The sequence below is a fragment of the Medicago sativa genome, chromosome 3 (assembly GCF_051527215.1).
Source record: "Medicago sativa cultivar Bolivia chromosome 3, Bolivia_mono, whole genome shotgun sequence".
Lineage (NCBI taxonomy): Eukaryota > Viridiplantae > Streptophyta > Magnoliopsida > Fabales > Fabaceae > Medicago > Medicago sativa.
The window spans coordinates 24436720-24457080 of NC_140751.1; the positions used below are offsets into that span (position 1 = coordinate 24436720).

The 20361-nt window shown below is 30.7% G+C and overlaps 3 protein-coding genes across 3 annotated transcripts; 1 reads left to right on the forward strand and 2 right to left on the reverse strand.

Annotated features, from left to right (window-relative positions):
- Positions 1–6885: 6885 nt before the first annotated feature.
- LOC146936568 (uncharacterized) lies at positions 6886–7326 on the forward strand. The gene has a single exon (XM_085749243.1). The coding sequence runs from the start codon at positions 6886–6888 to the stop codon at positions 7324–7326; it is 441 nt and encodes a 146-aa protein (XP_085605369.1).
- Positions 7327–7521: 195 nt separating this feature from the next.
- LOC146936569 (receptor-like protein EIX2) lies at positions 7522–11185 on the reverse strand. The gene is made up of 2 exons (XM_085751314.1): positions 8207–11185; positions 7522–7642 (listed from the first exon to the last, which is right to left on the reverse strand). The coding sequence occupies exon 1, from the start codon at positions 9824–9826 to the stop codon at positions 8252–8254; it is 1575 nt and encodes a 524-aa protein (XP_085607440.1). The 5' UTR covers positions 9827–11185; the 3' UTR covers positions 7522–7642; positions 8207–8251.
- On the reverse strand, positions 10109–11170 carry LOC146936570 (receptor-like protein EIX2). The gene has a single exon (XM_085749244.1). The coding sequence runs from the start codon at positions 11168–11170 to the stop codon at positions 10109–10111; it is 1062 nt and encodes a 353-aa protein (XP_085605370.1).
- Positions 11186–20361: the final 9176 nt, after the last annotated feature.

Sequence of the window (20361 nt, forward strand, 5' to 3'; positions counted from 1 at the left end):
CATAAGTGGTTATATAATTTTAGCCAATAGAGTTTTATGAACTCAACCACATATTTTGCACATGAGCATAGCAGAATTATTAACACAAGTGGTAACTCAAGAATAATATGAAACCCCCATAAATACATATTTTATCAATGGCAGATATTATCAAGAATTGGGTTTCGTAGTTAACCACATATTCTGCATTTAGAATTAAGGAGAACGTAAATTTTCATTTAAGAATTTTATAACATAAGATCTCCTTTTCACAATTAAAATTCCACAGAATTTTATAAACATAGTAACCGTTATATGACAGAGTATGATGATTATATAAAAAATTTATCATCATATGAGCGAGATGAGTCTCTAAAAATAGGATATAAGACTCTGTTCACAATTTTAATAACTCACTCAAAACTCAAATGCTACAATTTATACTTACACAAATTTGAGAAACAATTAGGTTACAAGCAGCGGAAATACACAAAACTTATATTTTATTATTATTGAGGATATAAGAGAAAATAGTCATAAGCTTCCATAAGTATTAAAGAATAGCAATAGCATAACTAATATCCTCAATATAAGTCTCAACAAAAATTTCATATCTAAAATATGAAAAACAAATAAATATATTTGTTTATGAGATATAGTTAGTTGACATGTAGAATTTTTCTCACTTGTTGAAGAATGATATTTTCTCCACTTGGTGGAGAATGATAGTTAAACTATCTTACCCACAAAAGGATGATTATGTTAAGTAATGTCATACCGATAGGGTATGTCCATCACGTTACACAATACATAGCAATGATTCTCCCACTTGATAGAGAATAGACAATGATAGTTGAATTAAAAGGTCTCAAAGATATTTTAAATAAAATATTCAACTATTTCTCTATCACAAAATGATATGTTAAGTAACGCCACACCGATAGGGTATGTCCGTCACTCACATAACAAAGGGATAGTAGCAATCCAAAATATTTATATATATAAAAAAAAATCACATTTAGGTAGAAATTTAATTCAAAATGTAATAATATTGGATTGCAAAAATTTATACAATTTTCTACATGTCTTTAATAGGGTAACTTACTTATTGTAATCTCATTCAAGAACCTTAAGGATAATAATAAGTAAGAACTATATCATCACAATGTACAATTCTTATGTCTCAAAATTTAAACATTGATAGAGTATTATAATTGACATAAGTATAAACATTTTAGGTACATTGAATAATAACAATTATATTAATAACAACACACCGATAGGGTATGACTGTTACCAATATAATGCTAATCTATTTAACAAAATTCGCATAATTGTACCCACGATGGGTGAGATTACAATTATACAAATAAATAATGTTTATGCTTAAGAGAATATGATACAATAATATCATGCATAAACAATTATACTTAAATTTACTCAACTTCGGTCATATTCAAATGATAGAAAAAATGTGCTTAACAATATTTTAAATTAGCACATCATAAATATGACTTTAGAATTTCTTTTATATGAAGTAGTATAATAACAAAAGTTATTATTTGGAATAGAAGTGTGTCAAATGGTTTTCTAATTTATCCAGAATAGAACTCTTAGAATAAAATTTTCAATACTCCCACTATAAATTAGAAAGAACATAAATACAAAATGGAGCATTATAGTAAGAAAATAGTATATAACAACAGAGTTCTGTTTAGAATATTCTGAAAAAGGATTTCACTTCTATATAGAATATCATAATTGCTCAACAAAAGAGAAGAAAGACTAAATTTCTTCATATATGCAATAATAAGCAATAAGTCACAAGAGGATAAAATAATTAAATCACAACATACCTCGAAGAGTGTGACATTCATCCTTATACTTAGAGCCAATGACTGTTGATGACTTAACGAGAATATCTTATAATATAGTCATCTCAAAATATTCATCAATGGAGAATAAGCAATTGTAAATAAACATATGTGAGACTCTAATTATAAATGAATATGATTTATATAAGAATTCAGATGTAAGGATGATAAATATTTTCAAAATTGCCTCAATTCTTAATAAGTTGTTCTGATAATAGTTAACAGATAAACAACAAAGAGGCTTACAAATTTTAATTCATCATTAGAATTTTAGCATAAAAAAAATGCAACCACGCCTCATTCATAGTTCAACATAATTGTGATCCAAATATTTAATTGCGACAAGACACACTAATAGTATTTATCACAAAATTTAGAGTAATAAATTACGGGTCTAGATTAGAGAGTATAGCAGAAAGCATAATGTATATTAAAGAGAAATATGTCAATATTATATTCAATTAATATAAATGACATATATATACAACTCACTATACTCATTTTGAAAACAAAATATTATGAGGACCCTTCAAAACAATTTGTGACAAAAATCAAAGACAAGTGTCTTAGTTTAAATATGTTGCCAAAAGAATGATCAATTAGTGAACTTTGGATCTTTATGCTAAGACAATATGAATTCAAGAATATCTTACATTAGAATATTTATAATGCCAAGAATATTTAAAATCGTAAAATATAAATTAATTATACTTGGCATTAAAATTAACAAAATTGAGCCTTCTATAAATTCACAATAGTAAATATAAGAGAGAATTTTCAAAAACAGTTTAAGCTCAAATATTGAGAATACATGATTTGAAATAAATTATTCTCAATTTAATCGATATATGATCTTTTCAAGATTTGACAAAATTTTGAAATCCATGCATCAAAAAATACAATATCAACAATTCTCAAAAAATATATTAGTTTGTACAAGATATTTGAGACAAGAATATAATATTGAGTCTAAAGATTCTTCACAATACTAACACTTTAAAAGAATAATTTACATAAGTGTTATATTTTAGACTCAAATCTAAAGAATGCATGATTTAAAAGAACATATGATTCTCATATCAATTTACATAAAAAAAAATTAGAGATTTCAAAAGTAATTTAAATCCCAAATTTTAAGGGTATAAAATAAATCAAATCTTCTGAATATTTTGGGCACAAGATAAATTATATTTATATCCCAAAATAATATAATATAATATTTACTAGTTAATTAGGGATGTAAAATTCCTCATTGACACATCAATCTCAAGTTTGAGACTGAGATTTCTCATAAATATCAAACAAGAGTAAGGAATATTCATATAATTTTCACACACACAAAAAAAAATGAGAATATAATTTAATTATCCCCCAAATAATAACATATAAAAAATATTTATAAGTGTCAAATAAATGTGCCAAAATTATAAGAATAGTAAACAACATTTATTTGGCATTTAAAGCAAATAAAGTTTGGAACTTTAGAAAATGGCACGCGCTAACACATGTCTGGTTAAAATATTTGGGTCGGTTTATCTTAAAACAGGTCGGAAGACCCGAGAATGGACCTGACGGTTTCTCTCTATTCCGGCTTTGTAACACGCAACGGAATTCACCACGATTGGGAGATTAGAAGAAGACACTTATCAATTTTGATGATCATCCATATCACAGATTCATAGTTGAATTTGTATATTACGGTTTCAAATTTGTAAAGTAGCATATGACATGGATACAAGATGTGATTTTAACAAATCATGATAGGCACACAATACATACGATTCATGTATTCAATGAAGAATATTATATATAATTCAGTCAGTGATTTAACGTGCATAATACATGTTTCTAATTCATTGACGGATAACAAGATTATACCATTAACAGTGCATCGCCGATCAACAAATTTATTTTTGGGTAAAATACGATCGATTGCGGTTATGGAATATTAAAATCAATCGATTAACAGCAATAGCTATAAAAGTATCTAATTGACTCTGATACCAATTGATGAAAATTTTAGGGTTTAGCCATGAATTACTAGATACAAATTATAGCATATCATCAATAACAAAAAAAAAGAACAAGAGATTGTGTACCTTTGAATTAGGTTGATGAAGGATAACCGTAGACAACGCCGACAACTATGAGAGGGGTAACTACCCTCATTCCGTCTAGCTCTAGGTTTTCTCACCAATCTTCAGAATAATTAACCGTCTAATGGGATGACGTTTAAATAGCTAAACGGCTGAGGGCAGGGACCTCTCATTGGGCTTATCTAAATGGTCCAACCCATCACGGTCCATTTAGTAACAAAAGCCCAATCACTCAAATTCATCATATAATTAGTGCTTAACACAATAGACCATAATTTATATTATGACATCAACTTATAATAATTGATTATTGTCAATCCATAATTGATTAATTAAATAATTAATCCAACAAAAGTTACCACTTTTAATTGTTTGAACAATGCCTCAATGACACTTATTAGTATTTTTCTTTAAAAATAATTATATATAAAATATATTTATAAATACATGTATAATTTATTTTAGAAGACAAGTATACTTTTGTTGTCAATATAAGAGATACATCATACCATGTCATGGTGAGAGGCATATAAAAAATAGAAAATAATTTTATATGAGAATCTGAGTTTGATTCGGAGTTGGACAATTTTTTGTTAGATTTTATTTAGTTTTTGGTTGAAATTTAGATTATCAGTCATCCTTCCCTGGGAAAGTGAAGAATTAAAGCAAAAAAGGAGAGTATAATTATTTCTCAATGTTCTTATTTGTGGTGTTTTGCGTTTTTTGTTTGCTGAAATGTTGCATTCATTCCTCCCAAGTTGCACACAATTTTTAATATATAGTATGTCAGTATTTCTACCTTTATAATATATTCTATATACTAGATAAGACAATAATATGCCTATATGATACATTACCCTCGGGAAAAAATTATATTTAATTTGTTAACAGTTATAATTTAAATTAATTTAAAAAAATACAGTTTTTTTTTTTAACAAAGGTCTAGAAAATACCATAAAACTGAGGAGGGGGTCCGAACCCAATTACACTAAAGAATTACACAAAAGCCAGTCTAAGACAAAGTTGACATATGTTATCTCTAAAAAGCAAATCATGGCAGACATAGGTGATATAAAGACAAGAATTCTGCTCTTCCCCAGCACAAAACACTCGCGTCCTGCAGCCATGTCCAAAATGCCCATGCGTTAGTTAACTAGCGCAAGTGTAAAATAATGCGCAAGTTAAATTAAGTGGCGCACGTTAAGTTAAGTGGCGTGAGTTAAGTGGCGCACAGTGGCTAATTTTTTTTGCTTGTTCATTTTATTCTAAATTATTAATTTTCTAAATTATTTGTTCACTTTATTCTAAATTATTTATTTGCTATATTCTAATTTATTTCTGCACTTAAAATAAATTCGAAATTAGAAAATAAATTCGATTTTATTTATTCAATACATAATCATAAACATAAAATAAATGCAAATATATACACAAATAAAAAACAAAATTAATAAATATAACTCTTGTTTTATTAATATCATTCAAAAATTACAATAATCAATACATATATTTTATTTGAATTCACTAATCTACTTATTAACTTTTTACCTTATTAGGGTAAAAAGTTATTTTTACCCTCTTCGGTATATAGCAATAGCTCTTGGGGAAAATAGTGATCAGTCCTGTTAGGGAAAAAGACATCAAGATCCCTTGAGGTAAATTTAAATTTGGTTCCTTTTATACTCCCATGATGATTCTTTTTACCCACGGTAAAAAGATTTTGGGAGTAAAAGGAAGCAAACCTAATTTTACCTTAAGAGATGATGTCTTTTTCCCCAACTCGACTGACCACTATTCCCCCCAAGAGCCGCTACTATATACCTAAAGGGGTATAAAGAGCCTAGAGACTATAGAAGCAAAAAAGAAGAAGAGAAAGAGGGGGAGAGAGTGGGAGGAGATAATGTGAGGAAAAGAGGAAGTTTGTAAGGGTATTTATAAGTAAAAATGATAACCTAGTTTGTATCTACCATAAATATGGTAAAAAAAACGTGTAAAAGTGATTAAAAACGTGTTAATTGAATGTTGAAAACCTGTCAAAAGTGAAAAAACGTTTGTTCTTCAGTTTTGACCACCAGCCAACATGCGTGAGTTAACTCGCGCAAAGGCTCAGTGGTGCGTGACTTAAGTCACGTAGAGCTTATATGGTGTGTGAGTTAAGTCACGCAGCGTGAATTAACTCACGCAGGGGTATATTTGAAAAACATGTTGGGCGCAAGCAAAATGTGATGGGGGAAGAGCAGAATTCTAAAGACAATGATCAAGGTTTTTGTTCTCAATAGGTCAGAAGACCAATTCCATGTTGACGCATGGACTATACTTACACTTCCTTAAGGCTTAACACTGATGGAACACGCCAATTTCAGTACACCGCGTCGCTTCTAAGCACGCCTCCGTGCGAGGATCACTTTACACGTTTCCTCTAACTGCTCCCTAATAACACGCCGTAAAATCCGTAGACAATTATTCTCAAGCTAATCTATGTAAGGGTGACTTAACTTCACCCTCAAGGTATGATTCACTTTTCACAACACTTTATACACACTCTTTCTCAGTTCCATCACTGATTTGAGCGTTGGAGTACAAACGTGCATGCAGACACCTTTCATTCCACCGCGAAGACTCATCGTCACCGTACCGGAGCACGTTCCGCCATTGTTGCCTCTCATCCATCCTCACCGAACATATCAGTTTTAAATAATGGTCGTGGTCGCGTCAAAATTTTCGCGATTTCGGCTGTAATGGAAATTGCGATACAAATAACGGTTTTCGCGGTGTGAATTAATCACAACGTTGCACATATCTTATTAAAATTATTTATATTAGCATCATATGGTACAATTGCAAAAAATCTGGTACAAAAAATCAACCGAGGCTAGATAGCCAAGAAACGATTCGGTGGGAGAAGCCATCTCTTGGACGTTACGAGTGCAACATTGATGCCTCCTTTGTCATCTATGAACAAGGGAGGCATTGGGATGTGTATCGGTGTTGATGTAGGAGACCTTGTCCTCGCGAAAACTTCTTGGTTCTCTCCTCTTTGTGATGTTGGTATCAGAGAAGCAGTTGGTTTGCACACGACTTTGGAAAGGACATTAGACTTTCAATTTGATAATATAGATTTTACTCTTGACTATAAGAAGGTCGTATATGCCTTAAGAACATGTGTAGAAGATAGTAGTGAGTTTGATTGTATTATTAATGCTTGTAGACAATTGTTTCAAAGCAGATTTCAAAACTCTCATGTCGAGTTTAATTGGAGACAAGCTAATGGGGCTACTCACGAGTTAGCTCAGATAGCCCCACGTAATGCTAGCTCCCACACATATGATGATGTACCCTCATGTATTTGGCATATTTTAGCTAGTAAAATGCATTGATTTGTTTCATTCAAAAAAAAAAAAACATAAGAACTTGACAGCAAAAGTTTCACATTTCTTTCCAAAAATTATCAAACTTCGAACCATAGCAAAACAGAGTCAACACTAACATACAAATGATGCAATAAAGATTTAACCACATTAAACTAACATACAAATGATACAATAAAGTTTTAACCACATTAATTTTATTTAGTACATAAGAATATGCATTCATCCTATCCATAACCAAAGACTCAAATTTGTACTCCAAGATGCTATATCCAAAATATAACTGCAAGTATACATTCATCCCATAGCAAAGGAATTGAAGATCCTGAAACAAAATTCAATTCCAGTATATAGAAACAACATTAAAGCAGTGTAATTCCAATGGAATAAACCTCATATGTGGTCAAACAAATGGGAACGTAAACGGAGACATTTTTCCATTTATAATTTCTGAGAGAAAAACTAGCAATTGACAATTTAATGCAGGGAAGGTAACATTGATAGATTTACTTAAGGGTACAATAATAGTTATACAAGATTTATAGACTTTCAAGATATAAATAAGCATTTATAATGTAAAAATACAAACTCTTACCTCATAATCAATTATTCAATACAGGTATCGAAGAGTTTTCAGTTAATCATCAATTTATGAGATTATGAGATTGGTAGTATTGGATGACAGATTATTGAACACTGAAAAATGCAAAACTAATTGTAGAAATGTTCTTGTTACACTTACACATATACCAATAATGGTGATATTAAAATTGTAATAAGGTTAATGAATTTCAGTAGTTAAAAAAGCAACTACCCCATGGTTAAAAGTATTCATGATTCAGTTAAACCTTGCAAATTAAAACAGCAGAGTAAGAGAGAACAAAAGTACCTTCCGATCATTCATCACTTGTGAGCAACTAGCCATGTACGTCGATCACTGCTTCCACCACTTGAAGATTCTCAGTATTAAAGCATTCAAGAATTTTGAGTAGATTTCTCTCCAAGACGGTAGTAACAAGATTGAGCCTATAAAGCCAACGAAACTAGTGAAAAATCCTATCCCCATGCTCATGTATAATGCCTCTAAAAATATTGAATTGCCATATGCTGCATCAATTGTTGGCACTTCATGTTTTGCTGGCTCTTCTCCTGGACATTTTATATCAAGTGGTTTTCCACAGAGGTTGGAATTTCCTTCAAAACTAGAAGCGTTAAATGTCTGCAGCTGCGTTGCAATTGGAATTTTTCCATAGAGTTGATTGTATGACAAATCCAACATAGTGAGGCGATCAATATGAGCTAGACTGGAAGGAATTCTGCCTGAAAGATTATTTCTTGAAAGATCAAGAAATTCAAGTGACTTAAAGTTTCCTATCTTTGAAATGATCTCCCCACTAAGATTGTTCCTTGACAAATTTAAAGATATCAATCCAAATAGGTACTCCATTTCAGTTGGTATTTCCCCTGTAAGTGTGTTGCTTGAGAGATCAATGCTTTTTAAAAACTTGTCTGCATTTCTGTAACGTTGGCTTACACCTTTCCATGTCAAGGTTAAGTAGGAATCATAATTTTCACCAAACAACCCATTGTTGAATCTATAAAAGTGCTCCATTGATGGGGTTGAGCTAGTCAAGTCTTGAGCCATTGAAGTAAAATTCTTTACACAAGTTGGGATTCCTCCTGATAAATTATTTCGTGATAGGTCTAAGACTTGAAGTTTTCTCAAATAACAAAGATTTGAAGGTAAACTTCCATAAAAGTTATTGGATTGAAGGCTTAAGATTTCTAATTGGTGTAAATTTTGTCCAATCCATGAAGGTAATGGACCATTAAACATATTTTCTCCAAGATCCAACCAAGCCAACTTCTTTGCGCAATTCTTCAATGAGGAAGTAAGTTGTCCGCTAAAACGGTTATTTCTTAACATCAAAGCCTCCATGTTAACAAGGGCACCCATTGAGAAGGGAATCTTTCCTGACAACTCGTTATTGCTCATGTCAACATATTGTAATGAGGTTAAATTATCCCAACAATCAGACAACTCACCCTTTAATTGATTGTTTGATAAATCCAACAATACCAAATTGTTAGGCTTACTTTTGCGGCATAGGAAGGTATCAAAATTTGAAAATTTATTATTGGAAAGACACAATGATGCAGCTTGCAATAAAAAAGAGGGAAGGGAACCTTCAAATTTATTTGAACTCAAATCTATTTCAATAAAGTTGGTAAGATTGAGTTCCAAATCTGGAATCCTGCCTGTAAGATTGTTATTTGAAATGTTGAATAGTTCCAGTGTTTGCAGTTTTCCCCAAAACCAGTGAGGGATTGGAGGTAGACCACCAACATTTGAAAGGGAAAGCAAGGACAAATCATTTTGTGTTTGAAGCCAATTAGGAAATCTATAATCGAGATTGCAAGATGATAGACGCAAGTCACTTAATTGAAAAGGAGGAACCCAACCATAACTAACCTTCACCGTTAAAAAATTGAGACAAATGCAAGACATCCAAATTGGAGAGGTTAGTGAAATGAGATTCAGAGACAACGCCGTCAAAATAGTTTCTGCCCAACCTCAAAATCTCCAACTTTGTAAGAGATTTGATGCTTGCAGGTATTTCTCCGATTAACTGGTTGTCGTGGAGCTCCAACCTTCTCAAAGATGACAATATTGAAATGTCTGGTAACATCCCCGAAATCCGATTTCCTGATAATACTAGTTCTTGTAACGAGGACATATTTCCAATGCATTTTGAATAATTATTATGGATAAAACCTGAAAGCTCTCCACTCAAGTGGTTATTATCTTATCTGCTTCAAATGACTGCAAGGTGCATATAGTTCCAATGGATTTCGGAACCTTTCCTTCTAGACTATTGTCTGAGAAACCGAGATACGCAAGTGAATGCATTATGTTGCCAAAATCATCAGGAATGGTACCTCTTAACAAGTTATAAGAAAGGCGAAGATATTGAAGATTGGAGCTGTAGTTAAGCACCCAATGGAATATCATTGATGATGTCAACTGATTATCAGAAAGATCAAGGACAATGAGAGAACTAGCAGAAAAGTTCAAATGAGAATCATATAAAGGAAGCACATTGGCATCAGAAAGGTGACATTCACGTAGATGCAATTTTTTAAGGCTTGGAAGCCTCATTAGAAATTGCAGGCTGTGAATAGAAGAATCGTTGAGATTTTGAACACGACTCAAGTCAACTTTTCTTAGAGAAGAGAGTTTTAATAGCCACTCAACATTGCTTTGACTCTGGCTTTTAATTTTAAGATCATAATTATAAGACAGTATAAGAGACCGCAACAATGAAAGATTTCCGAGTTGGAATGGAATTTCTCCAACGAGTTCATTGTTGCTAAGATCAAGGTGTTGTAATTGTGATAGATTGCCAAGTTGAGAAGGAATCTTCCCAACATAACGACCGTATGAAAGATCAAGGTATTGTAGGTTGCTAAAGGAGCCAATAAATGTTGGGATTTGACCATTAGTAATCAAATAACTGAGGTCTAGATATTTTAGATGTTGTAACACATTTATTGAAGGATTAATGTTACCACTCAAATAGTTTGTTTCTGAACCATGCAGATCAAGGCTTTGAACATAACCTGTTTGATTGATGCATTGAATTCCTAACCATTGGCAACAATCTGCATCTGGCTCGTCCTTCCATGAGGACAACATGCCAAAATTATCTTTGAGACCTTGTTTGAACGCGAGGAGTGCATGTCTCTCCCTCTCTTTGCACTTCATGTCTCCATTCTCAGTTGCTGAGTTGAACCCAACAATGAAGGACAACACCAAAAGTGCATGAAATATGATAATACAATAGTTTCTCATCATTACCAACAAAATAAAGCTAAGATTCTTTAATAGATATATTTTCAAGAGTTATACAAACACACACATATATACACGCACAAACTGTTCACAACCAACAGAAAAAACACTGATACAAAAAAAAAAAAAAAAAAAAAACTATTGTTTTTTTTTGCTTGGCTGGTGGACGAATTTTCTAAGAACCATTTTCCAAATTCGTTTTTCATCACAATTAACCATTTTCCAAATTCGTTTTTCATCACAATTGTTTTTTTTTTTTTTTGTGGTCGGGGTTCGAACTCCAAACTTTACCTATATTATGCATTCTCTATATAAACTTAGTTAAGCTCACGATGACTCATAATTGTTTTTTTTCATCACAATTATTAATCAATTTGTATTTTGTGGATATATTTTATTTAAGAATTCAAACGTGAAATCTTGACATAAGCACACTTCATGGACCGAGGCTAATAACTCACCAACCCGAGTGAGTTATTTCTTCAAGATACTTGATTAAAGCCATTTTTTTTCTTTTTAAGAAATTGAAACCAATTTTTTTATCGTCCATCCATTTAATCCTCAAAATATTTCCAGAGTCAAAGATAAGATTTTTTCATTTGCAATCTCAATTCTAATTTGACAACAACCCCTATTTACAAGTTGCTCACATACGTGTGGAATGGAAAAATGGAATTCTAAATTAATGCACATGGAAAATATTTTCAAATGTTACAGTAGGCGTCCGAGCCCCCCGATCAAGATCTAACGGACTATAATTTAATGGCATAACCAACGTAAAAAATACGTGATGGAAATGTTGATTTGGTGCACCGCAATGCACGGCTATGACAAATACATAATATTCCAACAGGAGAGAATCCCAACTCAAAAGAAGAAGGAACATGAACTGGGTCCAACAAAAAAGACCAAGAGACTTGTAATTTGAAATGTTAACACGTGTTAGAGCAAGAAGAAGAGTGCAAACGAAATAGCTAGGAAAAAGTGACCCCAAAAACATTTTAAAAGAAAAGGAGGCTACAGTCTTGTCAAAAACAGAAAAGAAAAGGAGGCAATGGATCATAAAATATTAATTTTTGGGTTAATAGATCTTTACCCCCTGTAATATAGGTCATTTTCGGTTTTCCTCTGTAAAACATTTTGGCCAAACAAAAACCAATTTTATTTTATTTTTTAAGAAATTTTCGTTTCTGTTTGGCCTATTAGGGGGTAAATCAAAACAACACGCCTACTTTTTAATATTTATTATTTAATTGATTTATTGCCTTTTATTAGAATCTTTATATAATACAAAAGGATACTTCTATGAGCATAAGTACACGTGGCGCCTCATTTTGCTTCTAGCATTTAATGCTCCTCAAACAAATTTTTTGCAATGCATAAGACCTTTGATCAAGATAGTTGCCTTAATTATGTATTATGTAAATATTTGATTAAAAAATGGTATCAAATATACAGTATTGTTTTATGTACATGTGCATTTTGCCTTAACAATATGTATTATATACATTTTAATCTAACCGTATTTTATGTTTATGGAGGAATCCAACCGTATTGTATACGTACGATATTATTATATACGTTTCATTCCAGACTAAAGTTTTTTTTTCTTTTCCACTCTAATTTCGACTCTAATTGACCGATCAATTTTACATATTAGTTACCGATATTTGTTGTGATTACTCGGAGATAACTTAATTATTGTGTACTTTTTTTGTTGAAGGAATTAATTATTGTATACTCTTTCTGAAATTTTTTTAATCTTCGGAAATAAGATTTATCTTAAATAGGATCAACGTTAAGTACATCGTATCAAAACAGAGTACCACTTTTATATATCATCGTATCAAACTAATTTTTTAAGTCTCCGAAAAAAATGTCGTCCGTATACACTGTTTTTAATCAGAAAAAAATAGCAATTGGCAATACCTTTTTTTTTGGCAATTACTCTGTTTGGACTCCAATGTTTTTTATTTTTGCCATATTGTTTTTTTTGTTTCCGTTTTTTTTATGATATCATGCTATTGCCGTAGTCAATACATAATTAATTTGGTTTACAAATATGGTAACTTCTTTCTTAAAAAAAAAAAAAAAAATATATATATATATATATATATATATATATATATATATATATATATATATGGTAACTTCTTTACCATTTCATCACCGATTTTTCTACACCATATGGTGTTGCCCACTCAAAGCAATAATGATTTGGTCAAATGATTAGTGTTGCCGCACTCAAGGAGTTTTTTTTCTTATTTGGAAATAGTTGATTGATATCATGTAGTAGTAGAGTGTATAGAAGGAAAATAGTTGATTAATGGTTAATTTGCAATCAAGTGCTACAATAATCTCTATTATAAACATTTCCCCTATTTTATTTTGATAGTACACATGGGCATGGCAACTTTACAATGATATGTGCATTTAATGTTTTCTTTCATCTACACACCAACATGTTTTTTTTTAGGGAATATACACACCAAAATGTCAAGTGCTAAAATTCGGACGAGTATTTATTGTACCAGGATTGCAACCGAAAATTTAGGAAAACAAAGGGTAATGAGTTTCTTATTTTTATTAATAACAATTGTGACTAATCAATTAAAATTTCTATTGACAATTATAATCAACTTAAAAAATTACTGTTTTGTTTTTTGAAAATTTTAGTATTTATAAAATTGTTGCTACATTGTTTAAAATTTTAGTGTTTGAGTTTATAATTTTATGCCACGATATTTGATAGTGACAATAATTTTTTTTAAGGAATGTTTATTTGCCTTAACTATTAAGGATGCATTGAAGAAAAAAAAACAAAAACTTATTTAAAAATCATTGATATATGTCTTATTTTCCTTGACTTCAGTGGAAATGATATGCCTCAATTCGTACAATTCTATGCCTCAATTCGTGAAAAATAAATTAGCACAATTGTACGGATTCATAAACAGAAAAAACAAAAAGATTAGCACAATTCATTGTTCTTTTTAAGAAAGAAAGTTAGAATTCAATGGTATGGTTGATCATGCAAGTTGAGTAAAGAGCTTATAATGAAAATAGAATAAATGGAATGTTTTATTCAAATTGTTACCTATTTTGAAAACATGCTAATAATGACAATAAATAAAAATTAATTGTATTAACTTTGTAGGGATGTAATTCATCTATAAAATAAAAGATCTAATTCATTTTCACTTCATTCTGAAATTCATTCTCAAATTTCAATATTTTTCCCAAAACCTTTCTTTAGGTTTATTGAAACGTTTTCTTTATTTTAAATTCTTTTTCATGGAATCAATTTCTCAATATCCCTCTTTTTGTTGTTCAACTTTGGTTTGTTCATATATTTATTAATTCATTTTCACTTCATTCTGAAATTCATTCTCAAATTTCAATATTTTTCCCAAAACCTTTCTTTAGGTTTATTGAAACGTTTTCTTTATTTTAAATTCTTTTTCATGGAATCAATTTCTCAATATCCCTCTTTTTGTTGTTCAACTTTGGTTTGTTCATATATTTACACAATTTTCTATTTTCAAATTTAATTATAACACATCAGTTGCTTTTTTTTTTTATGGAAAAAAAAGATGTTCATCTATTTTGGTGGTGAAGCTTATCATATTTACTATTTGTCAATTCTTTTTTTTTTTTTTAAGCCAACTAGAAAATATAATAAATAAAAACAAACAGATACAAAGACTGTGGGACATTGGACCTGACCCAGGTATAACCCAAACGGAAATACAACGTGATAAAACTGTCCAAGTGGTACAACTCTAATCTATCATAAGAAAAATACACTAATCACTTGCGCTACCCAGCGACCCGCGTACGGGTGCGAAACCAGGTAACAAAAAAAGCGTGAAAAGTGGACATCCGCAAAGAACAAATTTGACCATTTATGTTGTCAATTCATTCATTTGTGTTGTACTCTTTTTTTAGTATATTTATGTTGTACATTTTTTAAACAAATTTGACCATGGACATGAATTGACCTCCTTTTGCCAATTCGTGTTCAAAAAAATTCTCAATAAAAAAATACCGGAACATATTTGAAAAACAAAATTTCAATTTAAAATTAAATGTCCGGACATATAGACTTGCCACTAAAAGATTGTGATGAAATTATTAGGTACCTTGAAGTTTTGTTTGATATTGTGTTTTCGTATATAAAATGGATATTGTGTACAAAGTTACTTTTCAAAGATTAAAGTTGAATTATATCACTAAATTTTTGGAATTTAATGGTATTTTTCAATATAATTTAAGAAAACAAAATTAATAAAATATAGCATTTGGCTTTGCTTAAAAAATATAGCATCAAACGAGTAAATTCCTTTTTCTTAAATTTTAGTTTTTTGGATGTCATTGGTTTTTTTTTTTATTGTTTTACGGTTTATTAAACATTTGGCTTGCTTCAAATCAAAAGTACACGTGACATCTTCACATTCTTCATCTCATTTAATGCTTATTTATCATCCAATTAAATTGAATCATGACTCATTTATTTTTTATTAGCCAATCACTTTTCAACCGTGATAATGAATAAAATCTTATGTCTTTCATTTGTAAATAGTATTTAGGACAGTTTTCAAATTAAAAATAGAAAATTATAGATATTTTAAACATCTTTTCTAACAAGTTTTTTTAAGCTAAAAATTTAATAAGAAAAAATGAAAAATAAAAAAACTGAAGGACATTAACTTAACCCAATATTCTGTCCAAAAAAGAAAAAAAAACTTAACCTAATAAACAATTATGGACATGCACCGGATTAAAAAAATTGGCAACACAATATTTTCCATTAATTTCTATGATTTTCTTTGTCCCAATTATCTTTACTGTCATCTTAAATTTCATTTGAAAATATTCTAACTATTCATTGCTTTCTAATTTTTTTCCAGAAATATTCAAATATAGAAATAATCTTATTTTAAAAAGATTGACAATTTTTTTCGACATGGTCATGTTGATAAAGTTTGGTAAAACTTTGGTTTTAGAAAATGGGCATCCAAACTTCATTGTTATAATCTTCGGTTAGTAGGTGAATTGACTGACTCAACCCATACCTAATAATGAATAGTCGATGGTATTTGGTTTTTTAGACATTTTTGCTAGGATAATGATCTTAATTGATTTGATTTGATCTTTATATATGTTCTTTTTTCTTAAATTTGTCATGTTCTACATTTTTTTATACAAGAATGTTATGTTCGACATAATACTGATCCTTATATAACAATATATTATTCTTGGAGTTATTTTGGAATAAAGATATAAATCAATGATTCGGATTCCATTTTCATAAAACACTATCATAAATTATTGTCAAAGAAATCAATATATCATGTTCCATTTCCGTCATTTTTGAATATGAATCAACCATTAATGTAAAAAAATTAATCAATCCATGTATTTGACTTCTCTTGCTTGGAGTGGAAATTTTATATCATCAAATTATAAAATGTATAATTAAATTAAAGGAAGGATTAAATGACAATAAAAATTCATGAATGAATTTATATGAAAAATAACCGTTCAAATAAGGCTTAACAAAAAGATTCAAATAAGAATATGTAGATTTTACAATGATTAAAGAGACAAATATGTCTTGATAATAATAAAAAATGTATAATTACTTCAATGAAAATAATAGGTAAAAAAAAGGACAATTATATGAAAATATAAAAGGTTTTTTTTTTCTTAGCAACTAATTGGGTCTCAGTTTTTACATTAACCCATAAATGTAAATTTTACAATATCATATTTCTAATCAATTATTTAATAGAAACGTAGAAGTCACAATTGACACATTAACATATATCCTTTAAGTGTGAGACTTTATACATCTGTGATCTGTTGACAGTCAAATAAGTTTAAAAGGAGGCACGACATGGTTAAAAAGATGGATTGATGGTGTTTTCACGGAGGGAAGTTTATGTTCCTATCTTTTAAGAAATGAGAAAAAAAATAAGAAAGAAAAAGAATAAGAATACGAGAAAGAAATTTGAACAATAAAGAAATGGTAGAAGAAAAAAAAGTAGCGTGTTTTGTCCATAAAAGTATTGGAAATAGAGTAAGTTACTGATAATTTTATGGGTTAGTTAAAAGAGTTGGAGATTTAAGAGTAAATAAACTCTGTTAAAAAATAGACTCGGTTAAAAAAGGGCACATCATTTTAAAATGTCTTATAATCACGTACTTTTTTTTAAGGGAATAATCACGTACTTTTTCTACTCATCATAACACATATGTATTTTTCCATTAAGTGATTCAACCAAAGACCAAAATGTGAAGGTAATTTATATGCTATTGGTTGGATAAAAAAAAGTGCAAGCAAACGACATCCAATAACTTATATTTGATATAAAAAATTGAGCAAATTAAAATTCAAAAACTAAAAGAACATTTCATCATAATGTTCGGAGTTTTGAGGGAGCCTACAATGGATTGGACCATCACATTGGACTAAGAGAAACCCTACAAGTGAGATTGAGATCACATCTTTGCCTGAAATCTTAAGACATTATGTATATTTTTCATCTCGCTTATATGTTACTCAGTATATACTATTGCAGCTGATGTAGAAGTTTAACCCACACATGACACATAAACATCTCTCCCTTAAATGCGAGACTTCGTATGTTTGTGTTATGGTGAGATAGCCACATAAGTTCAGAGGCACAACATGGTAAAAAAATATCGGTTGGCGGCGATTTCAAAGAGGGTTGTTTGTTTCATTCTTTCACAATAAGAGATAAAGTAAATTAGCAAAGGAAAGAAGATGACAAATGAATTTAAACTTGAGAGAAATTATAAGAGAAAAAAATACGGAGTGTTTCTATCCGTAAGAGTCATTAAAAAAATGCCACTCAATTTAAAATAGGTAATTATGCTACTAAAAAATTAGACTCATAAAAAAATGTCACTTAATTTAAAATATCTAATAAACATGTATTTTGTCAACACATCATAACACATCTACATTTTTCCATTGTAAGATCCCACAAAATACCAAAAATGAAGGAATTTGAAATAATAGAGAGGTTGAATAAAGTTTTTTGCATGGAAGCGAACGACATTCAAAACAAAATTTTTAGATAAAGAAATCAAACAGATAAACCCAAAAACTAACAAAACAAATCATTATTATGTTTAAACTTCCATGGGAGCCTACATCGCTTTGTATTATCACATTAGACTAAGAGAAGTCACACAAGTGAGATTCACATCACATCTTCTTTCAAAGTCTTAAGGCTTTATGTATATGAGTAATCTCACTTATATGTTGCTCGCATTTACAATGTGGAATTTTAACTCACACTTGACACGTTAACATCTCTCCATTAAGTGTCTGGAATTCCGTGTCCGTGATCCACTACCAAGAATCACTCCCGCTACTCCACAATATTGAACCGGGATGTGATACCACCATTGGAATTTCTGGAGGAGCCTACACTGGTGTAGATTGACAATTTGGAGAAAGAACAACCACGCAAGTGAAAATGATACCACCATATCTTCATCCAAAACTTTAAGGCTTACAAATAAGATTTTTGTTAACTGACACTTGATACATCGCAAAATTCTCTCCCTCAAATATGACGAAAATCTAGCCCGTGCTTGGCACGGGTGTCCATACTAGTATTATATGATTTATTATGTGTATATTTTGATGGAATATATATTAATAATTGATATTATAAGTATTAATATCATTATTATGCGGGGGAGGAGTATTATTATTAAAAATAAATAATTATTAGGGAAGAGAGTAGTTTTTAGGGAGAAGAGCAATTAGAGAAAGGGTTAAGAGTCGGTTATAGAGAAAGAAAATAATAACACGTACAATTGGAGAAAAGAGGAGAAAAGAGGAGGAGTCAGAGAGAACCCTAAGAACGAAGAACGCAGCCGTTTGAATTCAGAAAAATAATCTAAGGTAAGGGTGGGATTCATATTCTCTAATCTTAAGTATGTTTTCTGAAAATGGGTATGGCAAGGGTTGCAGGTTGTGAGTTTTCGGGATTAGGGTAAATCTTATGTTGATGTTCATAATTTTGGTTGTTTGAGAAATTAGGTTTTGAAGATGTGTTTGGTTGTTAATAGAATAGAAAATTCATTGAAGTTATGTTAAATTGATGTTCAGGTCTTAGATTTATTATAGGCAATGTTCCTTATCAAATTTGGGGTTGAGTTGATGAAAATTGAGATTCTGAGAAAAAGTGATTTTAAGTGTTTTTGAGAAATAAGTGATTCTGGGATAAGCTGTTTTGGAGATTTGAAAATATGATTTTTTTTCAGTAAAATATAATAGGATTTGTCGAATAGAACGTGTAGGCGAAAACGGAATAGGATTCGGAGTAACGGTTAGGTTTTTACGGACGAAACGGTGAAACCGGAAAAAAAAATGGGACTGCACAGAGCTGCATCGCAGGTCCCTGGCTGCTGCCTGCCCACGCTTGGGCGCAGCTGGCCAGCGCCTGGGCGCAGCAAGGCAGCCCCCTCATGGGTGACTGCTTGTTGTGCTTTCGTTGCGTGTTGTCAGAACTTCAATTGTTGCGTTCTTGTGTCATTTTCACCCGTTTCCGTGTTGAATTAGCTTTCGGTGTAAACATGAAAGTTGTAGATAATTGAGTTAGCTTTCTAATGGCTTTGGAGTGACTAGAAAATTATTTGTAGATTTTGAGCTATGATGAAAATAGTCCAAGTGGGTCTTCAGAAAACTTTAAGAAAACTTAGCATAACTAATCCCAAGTCAGTCCAAAAACTTATGGCTGGTTTCCCAACTTCAACTTAAGTATTAGGGATTTAGTTGAGGTGTTTTATGAGTATTTGGCTTATGTCTTATTGATCAAACTTGATTTGCTTTTGAAGAATGTTTTGGACTTTGATATGAATGTAATTGATTAATGTATATGTTGTTATTGTTGTTGATATATGTTGGAATACATTATGTGAGTATTGTATGATACATAATATTATGATGTTATGCCATTCAAGTTGTTGTACAAAAGTTATGTCGTTGCATTAGAGTTGTGTCGTTGCATAGTCAGAGATGGAGGCTTAATGCCTGACATGTCCTTTATGACCTTAGAGATGGGGGCTTAATGCCCGACAAGTTCATTTATGACCTTAGAGATGGGGGATTAATGCCCTGGTGGTACCACATGCATATTGAAGTTGTC